The sequence below is a fragment of the Vigna umbellata genome, chromosome 3 (genome assembly GCF_029865625.1).
Source record: "Vigna umbellata cultivar VRB3 chromosome 3, Vumbellata_1.0, whole genome shotgun sequence".
Classification (NCBI taxonomy): domain Eukaryota; kingdom Viridiplantae; phylum Streptophyta; class Magnoliopsida; order Fabales; family Fabaceae; genus Vigna; species Vigna umbellata.
The window spans coordinates 50,912,403-50,936,565 of NC_142167.1; the positions used below are offsets into that span (position 1 = coordinate 50,912,403).

At 36.3% G+C, this 24,163-nt stretch overlaps 1 protein-coding gene across 1 annotated transcript in view; it reads right to left on the reverse strand.

Annotated features, from left to right (window-relative positions):
- The window catches only part of LOC148202880 (mediator of RNA polymerase II transcription subunit 23-like), a 32,809-nt gene that overhangs the window by 5,997 nt on the left and 2,649 nt on the right, over nt 1–24,163 (reverse strand). The window contains exons 5-12 of the mRNA XM_088110985.1: nt 19,381–19,615; nt 12,576–12,793; nt 8,476–8,683; nt 7,158–7,438; nt 4,362–4,445; nt 3,749–3,843; nt 1,852–2,014; nt 1,494–1,739 (exon numbers count right to left, since the gene is read on the reverse strand). Of these exons, the coding sequence (XP_087967111.1) occupies nt 1,494–1,739; nt 1,852–2,014; nt 3,749–3,843; nt 4,362–4,445; nt 7,158–7,438; nt 8,476–8,683; nt 12,576–12,793; nt 19,381–19,615 (1,530 nt within the window). The remainder of the gene's footprint in view (nt 1–1,493; nt 1,740–1,851; nt 2,015–3,748; nt 3,844–4,361; nt 4,446–7,157; nt 7,439–8,475; nt 8,684–12,575; nt 12,794–19,380; nt 19,616–24,163) is intronic.

Here is a 24,163-nt window from a genome sequence, read left to right on the forward strand (position 1 = left end):
ATAGCGGTTGCAACAACAAACTCTACTTCGGTCGTGGATTGGGCAGACTCAACTATCTCATCATCACCAGACCCGACATCACTTCTGCAGTTAGTGTGGTAAGCCAATTTCTAAATGCTCCTTGTGATGGCCATTGGGATGCTGTTACACATATTCTTTGATACATAAAAAATGCTCTAGGACGAGGATTATTGTATCAAGACAAAGGCAGTACTAAGATCACTTATTTCTCTAATGCGGATTGGGCAGGATCACCATTAGAAAGAAGATCCACTTCTAGGTACTATGTTCTTATCGGAGGAAACCTTTACCTCATGGAGAAGCAAGAAGAAAAATATAGTTGCCAAATCTAGTGCAGAAGCAGAATATCATGCTATGACAGCAGCCACTTGTGAGAGTATGTGGCTTAGGCAACTACTACTACAACTAAAAATAGGGAACATCCATGAAACAAAGTTTATTTGTGACAATCAAGTTGCACTTCACAATGCATCAAATCTAGTATTCCATGAAAGAACCAAACATATTGAAAATTGATTGTCATTTTGTCGACTCTAGCAATCAGTTGACTGACATATTCACCAAGTCCCTTAGAGACTCTCATATTGAGTACATTTGTAACAAGCTTGGTGCATATGACAGATATGCTCCAGCTTGGAGGGGAGTGTTAGAATGTAATCAACTATTATAAATTTGTAGGAAATTAACCATTACATGATCTAGGAAATTAGGATGATTGATTCCTAATTATTAGGTGTTTTTATTATAATTGATTCTATAAAATAGTAATATATGTTGGGTGGTATGCATTAGCACAATACATTCAGAACATATACAATTCTATAAAATTAATGCTAATAAGTAAACAGCTCGTATAGAAGTTTCCAATACAACTACTTACTACCTGTATTCAGTACCTACTCTAACAATACTAAATGGAGCACAAAGTAGTAGTCTCTCGACTGTTAGTCTATGTGCTAACAATGGTCTCTCACCCATTTATATTAAAAAAGCATTGTGCTAAAGTAGCAATCTCTCGGTTCCTACCATGTCATAAGCTTTTATGCTAAGTCATCAGTTTGTCCAAACTTAACTCACCCATAATCGGACAATTCTTAGGTTCTTCACCTTGAAGGCTTGAGCCTAGGTGGCTGTGGTCTGTCCCCTTAGGGCAAGAAATCTAATATATTTTTGTTCCAAAAATTGGGCTCGAGGTCCACTTAGGGGAATAAACCCCTAATATTATTCCTTCTTATTGTGGAGACCCATTATCTGCCCCATATAATAATTGTTTCTAGGCCTATAAAGGTAACTCCTCACTAACACTAAGGGGGGACATTGAATGTTTCTAGCTTAAGCATTTTTCAGTTTTTTCTAGAACAAAAGGAAACAATTCTGCAAGATGAAACCAAAATTTGGGTCCATCATGTACTCTATTCTTTCTCATCTACAAAACATGCAATAGATATGGCAACATAATTTGAATAAAAAACCTGCTGCCATGTTTGTATAGCAAGGCTTCTTTTATCAGTTCGACCACTCAATGCTTCACGAAGAACAGAAGGGAAGTGATGTAGTGTTTTCTCTGACCACGTATGATTGCTAGTTGCCATGATTTGTTCCAACATATTTTGTAGGTAAAGGAGGTGTTCAGCATCAGCAATTCCACGAGTTTTAATTAGGATAGCAAGAGTTATAACAGTCACTCGATTCAAAGTTTCAGTGAAGTCTGTCGGGCCCTGCAAATAGTCCAGGAAATAAAACAAGTCTTGTTTAGCTTCGAGTGACTACTAGTACTTGACAAAAGAATAAAGAATACAGTTTTCAGCTTTGAGACAAAAAAGCAAGTACCTTTCCTTCCCTTTTAACCAAGAAAAAGTCACGCAACGAGAAAATAAGATTCAGGCACAGGTTTTCAGCTAATCTGAATACTCGATGATCTCCTCGTTTTCCTTTTATAGCCGAAATTATCTTTGTAACATCATACATTAGGGCTTTGCTTTTTCCCTGGTATCTACAAATGGAAATTTTATATTTATTTTAGGATATAGCTACAGTGAAAACTTAGGTGGCAATAGTTACTGCAGATGGCTATTGTTTATTATGTTATGTTGTATTATGTTGAAATTCTGATTTGAGTCAGATGAAAATCTGATCACATATTTGCAACTATGATACATTTTATTTTATGGCATATCATATATCATGATTATAGGAACAAAATCCCTATATAAATGCTTGTATTTATTGAAATGACCCTACGTAAATCAAAGGCCGTGATGTAGTTCAAACACATGGTTCTTAGCACCTGTTTCCCCTCATTGAACAGTAGTTAGTTATACTATTACCAGCTATGGTTCTGCTATCTGCTCTGGTCTGCGATGCTGCTCACTAACCTCTATATAAATGCAACTCTACCCCAGACTACACTTAGAATACAGCTTACACCTTTTTCTCAATTCTGTATTCCCTTTAAGATTGTCAAACTCGAGAGTTTACGTAAGCTCGTGAGAGATTCGTAGACTCGAATCATAAACTCATAAGAGTTTACTTCATATAAAAATATTTTAAAATATAAATAAATAACATAATAATTTAATATTTATAATGTTATAAATATTTCTTTTTACAGTATTATAATTATTAGTTTATCATATTATATATTTTTAAATATTTTTCTCTAATACTATTATTCTTTCATCATAATTTTTATTGATTATAGTTTATACTTCACATAAATAAAAGTTGTTGAACTTAAATGTTGGCCAAAAAGTTCAGCATAGTAAAGGGGCCCAATGGTCCAAAACAATAAGAGGTGACTAAAACTGAAAAAGTTAAAACCCTAACATGTTTGTGCCGCTGACCTTAAAACTGAGGTGGAGAGAAAATTGAAAATAGTAAGATATGGCAAAGCGTGGAGAAGAATAAAGAACAAAAACACAAAGATGGAGCATAGCGGAGAAGATATAGGAGAAATTTGTTGGTGCAATAGGTGAATCAACATCAACACCCAAAGCAGCCAGATTATTGCCAGAGAGAGCCAATGAACCATGAAATCATTCCTTATATGCGTTCTACATATATATTGACCTAGAACCAAACAAAGTCAGTGGCATTTCTAGCTAATTTCTAATGACCAATTGAGCTCCCAGAATTGCCTCTAAATTTGCGATTTCACACAAGTTTAACCAAGTTTGCCAAGTTTACACGAGCCTATCAAAAAACAATTCTACCTACGAGTTAAATCATTTTAGGGGTGTGAGAACGTAAACTCGTTTGACTGTGATTTTGATAACCATGCTTCCCTCGAATTCTACCAACCATGATTTTCTCACACTATGAAACATAATTTTAATGTCTGGTTCAATTAAAAATAAAAGATATCTGCACATCTATGTTGATTTCTGGAAACTAGAGATAAATTTTGGGGCAAAAGCCTAGATGGGACCATAAAGCATAATTTAATTCTAACATGAGTTTAAAACATGAACATGTTAGAAACGAAAAAAAAATGTCTATACAGTTAAAATAAAAATTTTACAGAAGAAAATAAATTCTGTGACTTAAATGAGAAAATAGTCTACACATTTGTCAGTCTAAAACAATTTTGCACTTACCGAATCACAACAACCAGAACCTTCTATCGTGTGCTAACTTTCATAACAATTACCTTAAAAATTATACCAACAGCGACTTCTGGTTGGTTTTACACTGACAGAACATGGTATTAAAGTCTAGATATAATCACCTGTAAAGTGGAAGTAGTCGGTAGTTCAATATCTCAAGCACTAAAAGTGTTACCCCAGGTTTGCTCAACAAAGAAGGATTTCTTTGAACCAGATGCTGTAATAAATCACATTTTTTAGAGATAATCATTGTATCAGTTAGCGAGAACAAAAAAGGTTAAATAAATAAAGAATACAAATGAGCAGCAAAAATGACTAAAATATGAAGCCTGGAAAAGGATAAGAATTAGGGAACGCTAGATTCTATATGAACAAGTAAACGTGACAAACACAAATCTATATTGCACTATTTTAGACTTTTAGTTCTCATTCTTGTTTTTCACCAAAGTAATTTAACATTAAAGATTCACAGTAACAAGCTAGATCACCTACTTTATTTGTCCATATGACTTCTTTTCAAGATAAAGATAAAAAAAAGCAGCCCGATGACTTCCAGAAAATAAAGTTCTGCCACAGGCATAACTCATTTAACATTCAATTTCCCATTTCAACAAATGATAAAGTAGAATTACTTCCGTCTAACATTTAATAAATTCAAAAAATAACACAATTTTATGTACAAAAACCAAATAATAAAGAAAAAAAATGTTATCATCAAAGGGGGAAGAATATTACATTGAAATGCGAACGGAAGAGTGAATGAGGTGCTAAGAGCAGCAATCTGGTATAAGTTTCAACCATTGCAATGCTGGGTATAACCTGCAGTATCAAGTAAAAATATCAGACTGTAGTTATCCTGATACGATATAATGTGTATGATAGGAGGAAACAAATTAAAAATTAGTTGTTAGTTGGGTTGTTAGGTTGAGTGAGACTTCCTTTATATAGTGGGGGGTCTTTGTAGGCAGGGGATGTCTTTGGATGTTTTAGAGAATTGTTGACAGGATCATTGGCATCCTGTGTGAAGGGAAAATTGTCCCTTGGAGGCATTCTTGCTGCTCTTGGTGCCTAGAATCAATAATACAGGATCTTTTCAGTGAGTTTGGGTGTTTTGCAGTGGTGTTCTTGGATTCTTCTAAAAGAGGAACTAAAAGAGGATCATCAAGAACTTAAGGAGATGTTTAGAGATTTTATGAAAAACTCCAAGATTTTAGACAAGAATTCGGAGGGCAGTCAAGGGTCGGTGGATGGGGAAAGAAGGGGAAGGAAGGACGAGGTTGAGGAGGTGATGAAAGAAAGAGTAAATACTTTGGAGAAAGGGGCCAACAAATAAGGAAGAGCCATTACAGAAAAAAAAGACATTGTGCAAGAAATAAGAGAAATCGTCCAAGAAAAGAAAGACATGCTACAAGAACCCATAAATCATGGAAGGGGCTCAAAAGGAAGTGAGAAATCTGTCATGAAAGGCAATAAATTCTCTGCAGAAGGAGAGTACTTGGCTAATGATGAAGAGAAAAGGGAAGATAGATCTACACAAATTAGTAAACCAGATGAGGAGAGAGCAGAATTGTTGAGGCCTGGGGTTAAAATAGTGGGGTCAGGGAGCAACCCAGTTGAGGCCCTGGTGTCCAGGGGTGCATCCACTATAGCAGTTACAAATCCATATCCTGAATTTCCTGATGTTATAACACCTGTAGATCTTGCTTCTATCAATGGCTACAAAGGAATTTCTGGTTTTCTTGCAGAGTTGTTTTTAACTAGCCATCTTGAATTACTCACAATGGAGGAAAGTAAAGATGGTAGGAAAGAAACTTCAGTAATGGAAGCAGTGCAAACAGTTTTAAAGCATATTGTGACACTTGTGCTTTATGGGGACGGCCAAGTAATTATGGAAGATCTAGAAGTAGAAATGAGAAAACAAGAGTTGTCGCAAAGATATGCGATAGAAATTGAGTCGTGCAAGAAGTCACTGGTTTTCCAGGTCTTTTGATTTTAAGCAGTTCTTATCATTAATGGAACAGAAGGAGTCATATCGACCACCTCCCAAGCATCCAGACCTGAATTGGCGGACAATAGCCAATGGGTTCCCTTCTTATGATTACATGTTGATGAAGATGAGCCATCAGATCAAGCTTCACCATTCCAACCTTGAAGACAAGATTGTTCTGTAGTGGTGTGTAATGCTAGGATATAATGTGTATGATAGGAGGAAACAAATTAAAAATTAGTTGTTAGTTGGGTTGTTAGGTTGAGTGAGACTTCCTTTATTTAATGAGGGGGTCTTTGTAGGCAGGGGATGCTTTTGGATGTTTTAGAGAATTGTTGACAGGATCATTGGCATCCTGTGTGAAGGGAACATTGTCCCTTGGAGGCATTCTTGCTGTTCTTGGTGCCTAGAATCAATAATACAGGATCTTTTCAGTGAGTTGGGTGTTTTGCAATGGTGTTCTTGGATTCCTCTATCTAGCAACCTATCATATCCTCTGACCTATAAGAGATGCACTAGCATTATTCATCACCATCTTGGAAGAAGAAATCCTTACTGAAAAAAATCATAACTAGGCGTTTCTCAATGGTCGTACAGATTGTACTATTAAAAGCCACTTTCTCCTTTTCTTTTTTGCTTAGCAGAAGTTCTCAGTAGGAGCATTGATAAATTACACAGGGATGGTTTGTTCCTAGTGGATATAATTTTCCTAAACACTCTCTTTATGCAGATGACATCATGATTTATTGTATAGAGGTAATATCAGCAATTTGAAGAATCTTATGGCTGTATTGCAAAGATATGAAGAGGCAAGTGGCCAAAAGAATAAATCAAAATCAAAATTCTATTCTGGTCCTACCCCTGCTGCTGCACGAGGTAGAATTATTGATCTGTTAGGTTTCTCTTCAAGTACATTCTATTGTTATATCTTGGTGTGCCTATTTTCAAAGGAAAACCAAAAAAAATCATTTCATGCCTATTGCTGATAGAATGGAAAGATTATTTGCTTTCTTTCATGGATGGAGTTATGTTTGTGAAATAAGAGGTACAAGTGATATTGCATTTGTTATTAATAATATTTGAGTATGCTACAAGTGATTGATGTTATCTAGAGTGTTAACTTAGTTGGGATTCCGAATAGCATGGTTGTTAGGATATAGGGTATTTGGATATAATGGGAAAGGGGATTAGGATAAAAGGCAGAGGAATTGTATAAATAGATTGATTGGATAGTTAGAAGGCAGATTTTGAGTACATTGTTTGTTGACAGGCTTTAGACCTGTGAAGAGGGTTATGTCTCTGCATCTTGTAAAAACACACTATTCTTTCTGTTAATAATACACAATTCATCATATATCTCTCTGTTTTCTTGGTGTGAGAGACTGTGAGGGAGTTCTTGGTTGGGTTTCTTGTTCGGAAACCTATCAATGGTGGTGCTGGTGCATACTTATATAATAAGAAAAGGTATGGAGCAAAACAATCATATTGGTAAAGGAATCTTACTTAACATGACAGAGAGAGAGAGAGAGAGAGAGTTTAATAACCTGCCCAGAAAATAGAGAATCTTCCATTTGATAAGACAACTTCACGCACAAGTTTATTGAAAATCCAGCTAACAATGACATGGGCAGTGGGCTCACTTCTCGTGTAGCCATTAATCTCTCAGCAGGCTGCATATTTGTTCCTGGCAGTAAGTCAGCAACTCCGGCAGAATTTAACCAATTCATTACTGTTTCACAAGCAGGTTGTGCCATTGTGTAGGTCACAACCCAAAACATCCCTATCGAGCGTTCATCCATATTCATATAATCCATCATTCTGTCCCCTAAAATTCAAGTGTATGTTATAATAATGCAACCAAAAAAACACTGCAATGATCATTTAACTAAAACAGAACAATATTTCAGAAAACTGTCAAATATTATAAAATGTACAGAACTATTGGAAATAGGAGCATTTAATTATTATGGACTACACTGCAATTAGTTATAACCGGGTAGTTAGTTATGTGGTTGTGGGTAAGGACCTAATAAATAGAACCTCACTTGGAGTTGATGGTTTTACTCTTTTTGAGGGTAGTTTTGTTTACACTGGTGTTTTTTATTGTTGTAACTGTTGTAAAATAATAAAACTGCTTCCAGCTACTGTCTTTGTAACAGTATAGGTGTTTGTGCGTTAGTACTTTTGTTTGTTGATTCCTTACATCTTTAAAATAGAACCGATTTATAATCTTTATCAGTGTTATTATTTTAAATAGATCACTCTGGAATAGCATATTCTTGGATCAATTTCTGACATTGTGTTTGCTAGAGTTGGGTGCACCATTCCGCCCTTTCGACGACCAACAACTACGGTGGTAGCAGCAGTGGCCAGACAGAGGTGGCAGTGGCTACAGAAACAGAGCTCCCAAGATCAGGAGTTCTGATACCAACTTCAAAAGAGAATGAATTTTATTATTATCATTCATGTTACATTCTCCTTACACCTATTTGTAACAATCTAATCTTCCAAAAAAAAAAAAATAAGGAAACATTATATTGAAAAAATAAACTAAGATTCTAAAAATATTTTCTCTAATTAGAAAGATTCTATATGTATTTTCTCTAATTAGGAAGATTTTCCTCTAAATACAACAATTTGTAATACATATTAATATACATATTTGTAGTCTTTCCATGTCCATAAGAGGGCACATAAACTTTTATAAAAAAGATGAAAACTTCACGTTTTTTTTCAAAACCATACACTTGAGCAAGTTAAATTATGATATTTCAAAATAATCTTCCAAATAAACAGTAAAAAATTAGTGATTTGACAATGTAATAAGATAAACTAGGGTGAAATAATCGTGTTCTGGTGTACCTTTGCTCGCTTGTCTCCACCATTCATCTATTTGCTTTCCTTTTTGAAGCTGTTCATTGTTCAGATATTCCCTGGTTGATGAGTTAAGCGACCAAATACGTAAATTTTGACAGCTGCTCACAAAATCAAGCAAGATACTTTGAGAATTATTAGGATCCGAACTTTTGTCTTCTCTATGGAATGATAAAATCTTTCTGGTTGTCTCCACCTACCATGCAGTGCCATATTACACATCAGTTACAGTGTTCCTAGCACAACATAATATAAAACTTCCATGACACACCAACACAAGTATTATTGTTGCTAAACTATAAAGATAAAGAGAAGCACTGAGCTTAAACAGTTTGTTTCTGTGATTGCACGAATGGTTCATTTATATTCAAGAAATTAATTCAATTGTAGGAGATTTGAATTCTCTTATAACAAAGATATGATCTTGACATCTTTTATTACAAATATATGATCCCTGTTAGAATGAAATCAGTTGTTACAAATTTATAAGAAATTAGACATTACATAATATGGGAAATTAGGATGATTGATTCCTAATTATTAGGTGTATTTATTATAATTGATATTATGCTATAAATACATGTTGTGTGGTTAGCATTGGATACACAATTCATTCAGAACATACACAATTTTATATGGTATTTGAGTTTCTTCCACAACGATCTTTGCCACCCGCCATGGTCGTCGTCGACTATAAAAACACTTGTGTCTGAGTACCTTAGTACTATTCTCCTAATTTCAGTTCTCTGTCGTGCCTCTTTCGCTATTGTCCATTATTTGTTGCCTCTATTCACCGTCAACCACAGTGTGACCCTTTCCTTTGTTATCAAGCATCCTTTTCCTCTGGTGACCACCGCGATCAAGATCGACTTCCTCTGGCAACCATTGCCCTTCATTCACCGCTTCAACCCAGCTGACCGTGCTCCAACCCGACCAATCGTGCTCCAACCTGGCCAACCGTGCTCCAACCCGGCAGACTATGCTTTAACTCGGCAAACCGTGCTTTAACCTGGCAGACTATGCTTCAACCTGTCTACCTCATACCCTAGCAGTGCTTTTTATCCCATTTTTGGTACTTTTTTCCATGGCTTCAGCTACTGTTCCTATTGATTTTGTCAACTCTAATAATCAATTAGCTTACAAGCTCACCAAGTCCCTTAAAGGCCCTTGGATTGAGTACATTTGTAACAAGCTTGGTACATAAGACATATATGCTTACAAATTTCTAGGAAATTAAGCATTACATAATATGTGAAACTATGATGATTCATTCCTAATTATTAGGTGTATTTATTATAATTGATTCTATATTATACTATAAATACATATTGTGTGGTCTGCATTTGACACACAATTCATTCAGAACATATACAATTCTATAATCCTAATATATAAAATTATAAACATATGATTCTTATTTATATAATTATAACACTCCCCCTTGCATTAGAGCATATAAGTCATATATGCTCAACTTGCTACAAAATGTGATTAATTTGTGGTCCTTTTGGAGACTTGGTGAATAGTATGTCAGTTGTTTACTAGTGTTGACAAATCTAGTAGTACTGATATCTCTGGACTCTAGACTACAATTTTTCTAGTGTGGAGATTTTGGTACCTCAGGTGAGTCTGGATGCCTATTAAGGGTTGTGCTTTGTACGGTTGGGACATCAAGACTTTGCAATCCCTTACTACTACTGACAAAATACTCTCTATCATCATTGTCAATAGTTTACATGCACAAGTCTATGGCATTGACACTACCCAACGACTTCCAACCCTTATTCTTGATTTTGTTCATTAATTATCCATTTAATTTACTGTCCATTACCCAATTGACCAAATCCCATGACATTAAACTCAAATTCACTAAAAATACTAACACCTTGCAGGTTCGGATATTGAGACTGACAAGCCACATGGCCTGTATTATCTCTCTCCATCAACACTTGTATGTGTGTCTACCATTTCTCCAATGATGATTCATGAGCAATTAGGATATCCTAGATTGACAAAATTGTAGAAGATGGTGCCAAGTGTAAGCTTAAATCGTGAGTCGCGTCAGTTAGATAAACACATGCATCAATCTTTTCTGGTAGCATTAATAAACAAGTTTTGTCTCCTTTTTTCTTAGTTCCCTTTAATACTTGGGATCCTCCTCACACTGTTACCTCTTTGGTTTTAAATGTGGTTTCCTTTATTGATGATTATTTTTAAGGTACTAGGATTTGGTTCATGAAAAATCAATCAGAGTTGTTTTCTATCTTCCACACATTTTACAATGAAATTAGAAAACAATTTGGTATATCCATACGTGATTTCCTTCTAACCAGGACATATGCAGTCACTTCCCCTCCTTTCTCAATCTTCTTTCATCACCACCAAAATGACTCTGCCAATCCTAGGGATGTTTCTCCAACACCTCTTCAAATATACCAATCTCTAGCCCTTCTTCGACACTATCACTCATGTCGAATTCAACCTCAAATTTTGAAGTCAACTGGTTCGAAAAAGTATGCATTCTACCCATAACACCCCCCCACCCAACCAACACTACATTAACCTCAGGTATCATCATCTTTCCTCCATGCACTATACTCATGTCTCCCTTTTAACTTTTGTGGCTACTCATAACTCCCTAAATGAAGTTTTATCTCAAACAGAATGGAAACAAGCTATGATTGACGAGATTTGGGTCTTTCATATTAGTGGTACTTGGGAGTTGGTTTCTCTTCCAACTGGAAAAACAATTGTTGGGTTTCAATGGCTATACACTCTTAAAACTGGTGCTGATGGGAACATTCATCGTTATAAAGCTTATTTGGTTGCTAAAGGATGTACACCTACAAAGATTACACTAACACATTCTCTTTGTTGCTAAAGAATGCATTTCTCCACTAACCTTCCGCATATTAGTTGTTCTAGGGGAGTTGTCTAATGAGGTGTGTTATCTTTGCAAGTGCCTTAACGGCCTTAAGGAATCATCTCATGCATGGTTTGGACATTTTCAAATTGTGATTCAGCAGTTTGGAATGATATGGAGGGTATTGTCCATCTAAAACAATATCATGCTGAATAGTTCCAAACAAAAAACCTTAGTCAATTGTGGTATTTCCTTAGTATGAAAGTTTCTTAGTCCAAGGTTGGTTTGCTCATATCACAAAGAAATATGCTTCAAATATTTAGAAGAAAAAAGGATGTTAAATGCTAAGCCAAAGACATACCAATGATCCAAGTATCAAACTTGTACCAAACCAAGAAGAGTCATATCCAGATCCTGAGAGATGCAGATGGTTAATTGGCAACCTAAAGTATCTTACTATGATTCACTGTGACCTTGCCCTTTCAATGAGCATAGTATGTCAACTTTTGAATTCTCCTTACATTGGGATGTTGTTGTACAGATCCTAAGATATATTAAGAATGCCCCAACAAAGGCCTTATTTAGGAAGATAATAGAAATAATTAAATTGTTGGGTGTTCTGATGTTGACTAGGGAGGCTCACCAGTGATGTACACTATAATATCATGATAAATTGTGAAGATAAAAAGAAGAATGGAGTTTGAGCCTTGTTTCTACAATAGCATAGATGGTTTACTTATACTGAGAAAAGGAAATCAATACAATAATTAGAGGAGATTTTATATCATCTAATAAAGATATGATCCCGATATTTGTAACCATAAAGATGACACTTATTTCTGTATTATCACAACTGCCAATACCAGTTCTTCCATTAAATTGTACGAAATTAGTAAATCTGGGTATGAAAAAAAATATATATTTATTTCTTGATAAGAATTTGGAGGCCAGAAAAAATGTGTATTTTACATAACATTAAAAAATGTTATGTTTGGATCACAAAAACAGTAGAGCTACAATTTACTGTTTGTCCATAATGGAAGCAATATAAAATAACAAGGTTTTGCATTCTTGATAAGAATTTAGAGGCTAGAAAAAATGTGTATTTTACAGAACATTAGAAAATGTTTTATGTTTGGATCACAAAAAAAGTAGATCTACAATTTACTGTTTGTCCATACTGGAAGCAAGATAAAATAACAAGGTTTTGCATTTAATTAACTACCTTTCTAGGATCAGTGTTCAAAGCATTCATAACTTGCTCAATTCGAATTATCTGTGCAAGCAACCAGGTCACATGATTGGTCTTAAGTATATGATGATCACCCTCTGTAAGTCGTGAAACCAGCTTGTCCACAAAATCAACAAAATCAATGCACCCACTTTTAATAAGAAAATAGAATATATCAGAGAAGACCAACCAATCCTGCCAGCAATTTACCTCTGCAAGATATTTACAGAATCAGCTTTGGAATATGATAACAAAAGTCTCCCTAAAATCAATCATTTTCATTTTGGGATAAATGAATATTAGATTCTTAAAATTTAGAAGAACAGAGAATATACATCAGAGAGTGGAGAAGTTCAGTACATAAAAATACTCCTGTTAGAATAAGAAAATGCTAGCTGTATGTTAATTATTGCTAGTTGTGTGAGTTGTATGCTTTAGTGGCTTTCCCGTTCATAGGCAGTTGTCATTTTATGTATCATAGCTCCCTAAAACTCTACATATACACGCGTAGAGGAAGGGTGTGAATTATCCCCTGAAAAAGATATTTTTCCCTTTGTTTAACATTAAGTTGGTATCAAAGCAAGTCGATCCTAGTCTACCTGTCTTAGCCATCTCAGACATGTTTTTTGCTGTTTTTTCTCTCGCCATACACCGGCGAGCAGCCACTGTAACAATTCTGTCCAATGACCAATGGATCTAAATTGCCTCTCTGAGCAACAGCCACCCCTGCCGCTCCCAGACCCTGTCTCCGCCGTCCCCCACCTTGTTTCTCTTCACCACGATCTAGCGTGTGAAGCTCACGTGCCACCTTCCACCATCCAGAACAACGTCGCGCCACCTCAATTGGGTTCGCAGATCCCCCCTCTCTCTATTTTGCTCCTTGTTTGTTCTTTTCCAAGCACAGTAAAGGGGTTATCTACGGATTGGAGAAGGACATGAATTTAGAAGGTTATTATTTGGATCTAGTCCACATGTGTCATGTTTTGTATCTCCAAGTCCTAAACATTTAAATGATCGGTTAGGCCATCCTAATTTATCAAAATTAAAAAAATTGGTCCCTAAATTTAGTAGTCTTCAAACTTTAAAATGTGAGTCCGATCAACTAGGAAAACATGTTAAATCTTCTTTCCCTAAAAGAACTGAGTCAAGGTATAATTCTAGTTTTTCTATTGTCCATTTTGGTATTTGGAGGCCCTAGTCGTGTCTCATTTTTCAGTTGTAGATACTTTGACATGTATATTGATGAATATTCGAGATGTACTTGAGTTTATCTTATGTAAGACCGTTCAGAATTGTAGCCTATCTTCACATCCTTTTTTAGTGAAATCAAGTCGGTCAAATAATTAAAATTTTTAAGTGACAATGTCAAAGAGTACTTCTCATCTAACTTCTTTACGGTCTTAAGTTGACATGTTATTGTTAGAGAACTAACTGAAACATTTTATTCATTCATTCACTCTTACAAGGTTTTGGTATTCTATATACATGACAGAATACAACCCACCTCTTAAGTTGGGTGCACACACACAAAAACAACATAAACTTAATACATTTCAACACTCCCCCTCAAGCTGGAGCATATAGATCATATGCACCAAGCTTGGAACATATAAACTGAATCCAAGACCCTCTTAAAGACTTAGTCAAAATATCTGCAAATTATTCATTAGAATTGACAAACTCTGTAATGAGATCCTTGGACAACAACTTCTCTCTCATGAATGACAATCAATTTCTATATATTTTGTTCTTTCATGGAACACTGGATTGGAGGCAATGTGAAGAGCTGCTTGGTTATCACAATACAACTTCATAGGCTTATTTTCACAGAATTTTAATTCTTGAAGGAGTTGTTTGATCCAAATAAGTTCACATGTTGCTATGGCCATAGATCGATATTCAGCTTCTGCACTAGATCGAGCAACAACACTTTGTTTCTTGCTTTTCCATGATACAAGGTTCCCTCCAAGGAGTACACAATATCCTGTGGTAGATCTTCGATCATTCGGACAACCAGCCCAATCTGCATCACAATATCCTTCTAACTCAGTACTTCCCTTGTTCTCATACAGCAGCAGTCCATGTCCCGGATTCCCTTTTACATATCTAAGGATGCGTACCACAGCATTCCAATGATCAATATGAGGATTTTGCATAAGTTGGCTCACAACTCCCACTGGATAAGAAAGATCAGGTCTTGTTATGGTAAGATAGATTAGTTTTTCAACTAACCTTCTGTATCTTTCTGGATCTGAGAAAGGTTCACTGTGGTCTCTCATCAATTTTTGATTTGAGTCCATAGGACTATCAATGGGCTTGCAATCTGTCAGACCTGTTTCCTCCAAATATCAAGGGCATATTTTCTTTGTGAAATGATGACTCCTACTTTTGATTATGCCACTTCAATACCAAGGAAGTATTTCAAACGACCTAGGTCTTTGGTTTGGAAGTGGTTGAACAAATGATCCTTTAATTGAGCAATTCTCGCAACATCGTTTCCTGTAATCACAATATCATCAACCTAAACCATAAGATAAACACATTTATCAGGAGTAGAATGCCCATAAAATACTGAATGATCTGCTTCACATCATTTCAATCCAAATTGTTGCACAACATGACTAAATTTACCAAACCAAGCTCGAGGTGATTGTTTCAAGCCGTAGAGTGAACGACGTAATTTACAAACTAACTTAGACTCCCCCTGAGCAACACGACTAAATCCAGGAGGTTGCTCCATGTATATCTCCTCTTCCAGATCACCATGAAGAAAGGCATTTTTAATGTCCAATTGGTGAAGTGGCCACTGTTGAATGCAAGAATATCCCAAAAAGACACATTTAATAGACTTGGGAGAAAGTTTATCAAGACCTAGGGAGACATTATGAACAAAACAAGTGCTCCCAAAAACATGTGGAGAGACATGGTAAAGAGGATCATTTGGAAAAATTACGGAGTGAGGAACTTTATTGTCAAGAGATGAAGAAGGCATCCTATTGATCAAAAAACAAGCAGTGAGAATTGCATCCCCCAATGATGAACAGGAACATTAGTATTTATCATCAGGGAACGTGCTATTTCAATGAGATGTCTATTCTTTCTCTCAGCTATGCCATTTTGTTGTGGAGTGTGAGGACATGTTGACTGATGTAAAATTCCTTTGGAAGATAAAAATGAAGAAAATGCAGCAGAAAAATATTCCTTAGCATTATCACTTCTGAGAATTTTAATTGTCTTTCCAAATTGATTCTTAATTTCATTAACAAAGGACATAAAAGTGACTAAAAGTTCATATCTCTCTTTCATAAGATAAACCCACGTACACCGAGAAAATTCATCAATGATGGTTACAAAATAGTTAAAACCAAAGGAAGTAACTCGACTCGGTCCCCAAATATCAGAGTGAATGGTAGAGAAAATAGACTTACATTGTGTCTCAGATTTCTTTGGATAAGAAGATCTAACATATTTTCCTAATTGACAAGACTCACAATCTAAGATAGGAATGTGTTTAAGACTTGGAACCATCAACTTCAGCTTAGACAAACTTGGGTGACCCAAACGATCATGTAAAATTTTAGGAGATGAAGTTGAAATGCAGGAAACAAAGAGTTAGGTTTTAGGAAATACAGTCCTCCTGACTCATATCCTTCTCCAATTCGACGACCCGTACCATGTTCCTGTATGACAAAGGAAGTAGCAGTAAAGGTTATAGAACAATTTAATGAACGTGTCAATTAACTCAAGGAGATTAAATTATAAGGACAATGAGGAATATACAAACAGAATTTAAGTTTAATGAAGGAGATAAGGACACTTTGCCACTTCCTTGAGATGTCAATTTGGATCCATTGGCAACAGTAACCAATTGAGGAACTTTTTAGGGGTAATGGAGGAAAATAAACGAGTGTTACCTGACAAATGGTTTGAGACACCTGAGTCAAGAATCCATGAACCTTGACATTCCACAGATTGTGAGATGCATGCAGTTGACACACTTGGCACGAAAGGAAACTGACAAAGGCCGGTGGATTTGTCAGACTTGTATCTCAGAAATTCTTGATACTCTTCATTTGTGATTCTTGATTCTAAATTATCAAATTTGTAAGGATGCACAGTTTGATCTAGAAAACTATGTAATGAATAACATCTTTTCTGGGTATGACCAAATTTCTTACAGTATGAGCATTGCACATACCCACTTCGACTACCATGGCCTCCTCGATTAGCTCCTCTCCTTGAAGTGGCAGATAAGGAGAAATTAATTTTAGTAAAGGATGCCATTCTAAATCTGTGAGAAGAAACAGAACTTAGGATCCAAAACAGAGACAATGTCTTATGACTATGGGAAATCAGAATCCCTGTCTAACCATACTAAGAAATGAAGCTTATCAACAGTAGACTGCCAAATCTGGTATTAATGAGGAAGAAGGCCCAATATGGAACTGAAATCTGGTTCCACAAGTAATGAAGGCTAACAGCGTTGAGGAAGACAAACAGCTTGAGGGAGAAAACCCTAGGTGCAAACTAGAGCCACCAAAACAGCGAAGCAAGGGCCGAAACAGGCTTAGGAAGCTCCGGCGAAACGATCTGCAATGGCGTGGTGTCGATCTGACACCGAGAAGGCGGCGCGTGAGGAACACGTGCCGGAGACTTGCTGGAGAGAAGCGGCGCGTGGAGGGGCGTGCGGAGGTTTCTGAGGAGGTGACCACCAGGGTTGGGTCACGCTTCTCAGGGCGAGCCTAACCCTTAACTTTGCCTGACAAACGGCGACGGAGGACGACGGCGGACGGCGGCAACGGCGACGGCGACGGCGGAGGGGAGGCGACCACCAGGGTTGGGTCGCTCTTCTCAGGGCGAACCTAACCCTTAACTTTGCCTGACAAAAGGCGACGGAGGACAACGGCGACGGCGACGGCGGAAAGTGACAGGGACAGCAGTGGCACACTGGGTCTGGCTCTTGATACCATGTTAGAGAACTAACTGAAACATTTTATTCATTCATTCACTCTTACAAGGTTTTGGTATTCTATATATATATATAGAATACCATGACAGAATACAATCCACCTCTTAAGTTGGGTGCGCACACACAAAAACAACATAAACTTAATACATTTCATAAGTTATATTACATCAGTCTACTTGTCCACACACACCATAACAAAATGGTATAGTAAAAAGGAAAAATAGACACTTGGCTGAAATTGCTTGTACCCTATTACATGGTGTCAATATTCCTATCTATCATTGGAAGATGTCATCCTAAATGCATGTTTTCTTATCAATCGAATGTCATACTCTTCACTTAATAATAATGTTGTTTGTTGCATTCTCTTTCCAAATGATCCTCCTTTTCAAGTTTCTCGTATTTGGTTGTATGTTTTGTTCATGAAATGTCTCTAGGGTTAGATAAACTTTCTGCTTGTGCTATTGTGTTCATGGGTTATTCTTGACTTCAAAAAGGGTATCAATGTTATCCTTACTAATGTTACCTTTTTTGAACAAACTCCTTACTTACTCTCCACATAACTTCCAATCCAGTATTCCACGAGAGAACTAAACACAAAAATTAACTATCATTTTATTCGAGAAAAATTGTTGTCTAAAGAAGTTTGTACAAAGTTTGTCAGATCAAACGATCAACTTGCACATATGTTAACCAAGTCCCCAAGGAGACCTAGGATTTAATTTATTTATTCCAAGCTTCGTACGTACATACTCCAGCTTGAGAGAGTGTTAGAATAAGAAAATGCTAGTTGTAGGTTAATGCTAGTTGTATGTTAATTATTGCTAGTTGTGTGAGTTAGATGCTTTAGTGGCTTTTCAATTCATAGAGAGTTGTCATTCTATATTTACACGGGTAGAGGAAGGGTGTGAATTATCCCCTCAAAAACATATTTTTCTGTTTAATATTAAGTACTCCTAATAAGAAAATAGCTAAAGAAAATAGGAAAACAAAGTAGAACATAGTTGTCCAATCTCTTGCAGCAAACATCAGCATAGTATCAGAGAGAGGCCATAAAATAATCTAAAGAACAAAATCTGGCAGAGAAAAGACAGTATGAAAATAAGGAATTCCTGTCCCAACCAAATGCTCCAACTAATCTGTACACTCATTTCCATATAATCATTTTTTTATGGAAGAACATATTTCATTAAAGGGAACGGCTGAAAATGGGAAGACAGGGAATCCTCCACAAACTCAAAAACATTAAACAAAACCAAAAAAAGGAGTCAAGAGGAAACCTAAGAGGATGCAGTGGATTAATATTTCAAAACATTTTGAAAGACTTTTCTTTTTAGAAAAAAACAAGTTCTATAAGCCAATCAAGACTTTCAAATATATGAATAAGTCTGACAGTATACAACTAAGATAATTAGGATATTTTAAGGAGGGTACTGCAATTCAGTGGTATTGCATTCAGATTGTTTACAACTAATAAAAGTTTGTTGGTATTGATTTATCAACTTGATGAGGAATGTTTCAGGAATCATAGACAATTAGGAGGTTAAAAATATCTCTGTATTTATTCTTTAGATATTTGCTTCCCTGGTGTTGTTGTTTCCTTATTCCCTATATTGTTATTGCCCCTTTTAAGCATAGTCGTTTACCCATAAGATGGAGATTAGTGAATGTAAAAAATACAATAATTAATGTACATCCCTTTTCTAAACTTATTTTAAGGCTAACTCATAGCAAAACAGCAGAATTCAAATCTACTTATCTATCCAACAAAGCCTAATAAGAACTCTATGTAATGCATACAGTTATAAAGAGTGAGATAAAAATTATTGCCTGAATTTGTCATTTTCAATAATTCAACTATTCTATCAATAGTTGCTTCACAGATCATCTCCGAAGAAAAAACAGCACCAGCAGTTGGCATTTGAGATGAAAGTCTATAGCAAGGTGCCAACACCAGCACGCGTCTCCACCAATCAGGTGATGGTGTAGTACGTAAAGCATGCCTTATACAACGTACAGCTCTCTCCCAGTCCAAACTTCCCTTCTGAATAGAGGATGCGATATCCTATACACAGCATTAAGTGACAAAATTACCAATTCAGGACAAATTCTCAGAGTGTAAAATAGCTTAGTTACATGCTAGTATGTTGCAAACCATATTAGCATACCTGTCAACTACATTCAAGTAATTAAAAGAAATAAATGCGCAATTATGAAAATACATTCCAATAAAACAGAATATTAGACAGGAAACTAGAAAAATTTAAATGAGAAAAGTCAATTAATCATACAAACAAGAATAATGAAATACTGAAAAGAAGGCCGGTAAACAAATGTCACCAATCATAAATGAAAAATGGATTGTAGAAATTAAACATTAGCAAATGTCCACACACAATAGATCAATCAAAACCAATATAGTTATTCCATATTATTGAAATGAAAGAGAGACATAAGTTGAATATCGTGTATTGAGCACATAGGGTTGTATTATGCATTTATAAATAGGAAAATAAAAAGATATAGGCAAAAGCCCGTTATATCTCACACATATCACAGAGGTGAAGTCATACATAAAAACAAAAATAATAATCAAATAAGCATTTATATATTTAATTACAATGTGATTGCTAGAGGATAGAACTCACAATAGATAAAGCCATAAAGCAAAGCATCACTATTACACATCAATTAAGTCTACGCCTCCAATTGAAAGTTCACAATTTAAGAACTAGTGTGAAACCATCTAACTCTTTCATGCACGAGGATATTCAAAACACAATAGCCATCAAATAATCAGTTTTGAGATTCACACCTCTGTCCTCTTCTAAATAACAAAATTACAAAACTCTCATAATTTAGGGTAGAATCTTATATTATTATTGTGCTGAGAATACAATCCATATATACAAGGCTTACAAGGCTTGGAAGCTATTTTAGGAAGCATAATAATAACTCCTAGACAATCAGATCCCTATGATTGAGGAATATCCCCATTATTCACAATAATTATAATCTGCTAAATAAGGAAAAAATATAACTAATAAAAAACAATGATTTCTGACAGAAATAAAATAGATTCTAACAAGAACCATACTTCATACTGAAGTTATAAACAACACTACAGTTTATGCATGGAAGTATAGAAAACTCATTAGTTCAAAGAGCCTATGCTAATTGATGGATGTCACAAACCACCACTTATCAAAAGCCTTTTCAAATAAAATATAAGATCTCAATGAATAATTTGAGCTTAAGAATAGACAATCCTCATAATTTTTTACTTAAATCTGCTATCACTAATCAAATAGTAGTCACAAAATCAGTAAGCAAAATCCAAAAGTAGATTTAAACTGGGGGCATATCCTGAATCAACAACTTCACTATAAATGGGAATTGTTGAACAATACAGAAGAGAAAGACACTGAGCTGAAAAATGAGACAGCACTGATACTTTATTTATAGTAAGAAAATGGAATCAAAACAATAAATAAAGGAGATTTGATATACTTAATAATGAAGATATGACACGGGAATAAATAAAATCATTACTAATACGACATATATGATATAGATATTCTTTATTATACAAGATATGCTCCTTTTTTCAACGACTGTAAAAGGAACGTCATGAAAAATACAAAAAAATACACTACAGCTCAATAAAAGCAGCATAGCAAAATAAAGACAATGAAATGGGAAACTTTCATTCTATCACCAAATGGACTGCATACACTTGTAATAATTAAAATTAAATTCATTAAAATTATTATAAGCATTCCAGGCCCTTATTTTTTGTATTCAACTCTTGGCTGACTAAGTGGTTACTTTCTAACACTTGAGATTAAAACTGATAAAATATATTCTTGAGGGCTTAACAGATCCCTCTCATTATCTTCTATATATATTGAAAACACAAGAGTACATGGAACATCAAGAGTTTGCACTAGACCTCTAAGTACAGAACTAGGTACTACTCATTACTGGTCTAGCAGACTAGCCTTAATGATGATATGTAACAGTAATTATTCTAACACTCCCCCTCAAGCTGGAGCATACAGATTGTATGTACCAAGGTTGGAACAAATAAACTCAATCCGAGGTCCCCTTAATGACTTAGTCAACACATCTGCGAGTTGGTCATTTGATCCAACAAACTCGGTACATATATCTTTTGACAATAACTGTTCCCGAACAAAATGACAATCAATTTCTATATGTTTAGTTCTCTCGTGAAACACTGGATTTGATGCAATGTGAAGAGCAGCTTGGTTATCACAATACATCTTCATACTCTAGATGTCACAGAAGCTAAGCTCTTGAAGGAACTGCTTCACCCATATAAGTTCACATGTTAGTGACGTCATTGCCCTATATTCAGCTTCAGCTGTTGATCGAGACACTACATTTTGTTTCTTACTTTTCCATGAGATAATGTTTTCTCCAAGGAAAACACAATATCCAGTAGTAGATCGTCTATCAATAAGAGAACCTGCCTAATCGGCATCACAATATCCTAATACCTGAAGGCTTCCTTTCTCTTCATATAACAGCCCTTGCCCGGGAGCCTTTTTCACATACCTTAGAATGTGAATGATAGCATTCCAATGGCCAACACATGGAGCTTGCATGAACTGACTAACCACTCCAACTGCAAAAAGATAGATCCGGCCTTGTAATAGTGAGATAGATTAGTTTTCCAACTAGCCTCCTATATCTCTCTAGGTCGGAAAATAACTCACCTTCTTTTGTTGTTAATTTTTTATTTGGGTCCATAGGACTGTCAACCGGCCTACAATCAATCATGCCTGTTTCTTGCAAAATATCCAGAGCATACTTCCTTTAGGAGATTACAACTCCATCTTTTGACTGAGCTACTTCAATGCCTAAGAAGTATTTGAGGCTTCCAAGATCCTTGGTTTGGAAATGTCTACGCAAGTACTCCTTCAATTGAGATATTCCAGCAGTATCATTTCCTGTAATGACTATATCATTAACATATACTATTAAGTAAACACATTTTCCGAGAGACGAATGATAATAAAAGACTGAATGATCTGTTTCACTGCGTTTTAGCACAAATTTTTTAACAATGGAGCTGAATTTTCCAAACCAAGCACGTGGTGATTGCTTGAGCCCATATAGAGATCGGTGCAATTTGCAAACCATACCAGACTCCCCCTGAGCAACAAACCCAGGAGGTTGCTCCATATAAACTTCTTCCTCAAGATCACCATGGAGAAAGGCATTTTTGATATCCAATTGATGAAGTGGCCAATGACGAATGGCTGCCATTGCAAAGAAAAGACGAATGGTAGTCATCTTGGCCACGGGAGAAAAGGTGTCACAATAATCAAGGCCATAAACCTGAGTGTATCCTTTTGCAACTAGTCGGGCTTTTAGCCTATCAATGTCACCATTAGGGCCGACTTTAACTACATATACCCATCGACAACCAACAGCCTTTTTGCCCGGGAGGAGTGGCACAAGCTCCCAAGTATTACTGTGATCAAGAGCCTGCATTTCTGCAATCATGGTTTGTCGCCATCCAGGATGATCAAGTGCTTCTTTCACATTTTTGGGTATAACCACAGAAGACACTGAGGATAAAAGGGAATAAAAGGAGGACGACAATCTGTGATAGTTAAGAAAATTATAAATGGGATGAGGGTTTCGAGTGGAACGAGTACCTTTTTTGAGAGCAATGGGCCAACCAGAATCATCTTCACCAGGAGGCGTGGCAGGAGGGGGTGAGGGAGAAGAATCTGAAGGAGGAGATCCACCATTTTCTGGAAGACGACTACCCATCGGGGTACTGGGTCGGAAGATATCAATATGTGGAGAGGAAGGTTCGGGAGGACCTTGAGCATGACTTGGATTGACTGAGACATTTAAGATATAGGAGGCTCAGGCGACAGCTATGAAGGTGTCGCGGTGACTTTCTGATGGGCAAAGGGCGGTGTGTGAACAGTACGCACCTGTTCGCAGCGCACAAAGAAGTTGCGTGTGGCGTGGAGGAGAATCAGACTCTAGCACCGGTGGGGGTGGTCGTCGCGTGAAGAGACGAACCAGATCTAGTGGTCGCCGAACGGAACAGTGACGGCGGATGGCGGCGAACGGCGGCGAACGGCGGCGGACAGATGCGAGATGGCAGGGAACCAAGTTGAAGAGCTTCAAACTGAGATTGACAGCTGCAGATAGTGACAAGACAACCGCGGACAACGGCAAAGGGCACCGGACAGATGCGAATAGCAATGACAATGACAATGTTGGTGGACAACCAGGACAGAAACCAGAGCAGAATGAACCTGCTCTGATACCAACTTGAGATTAAAACTGATAAAAATATATTCTTGAGGGCTTAACAGGTCCCTCTCATTATCTTCTATATATATTGAAAACACAAGAGTACATGGAACATCAAGAGTCTGGACTAGACCTCTAGGTACAGAACTAGGTACTACTCATTACTGGTCTAGCAGACTAGCCTTAATGATGATATGTAACAGTAATTATTCTAACACTAACTACTGATGCCACAAAATATTGCAGTTAAAATTCAATACAAGTAATGGAGTAGAAAACAATTATTATATTCATCTTTCCAACTAGA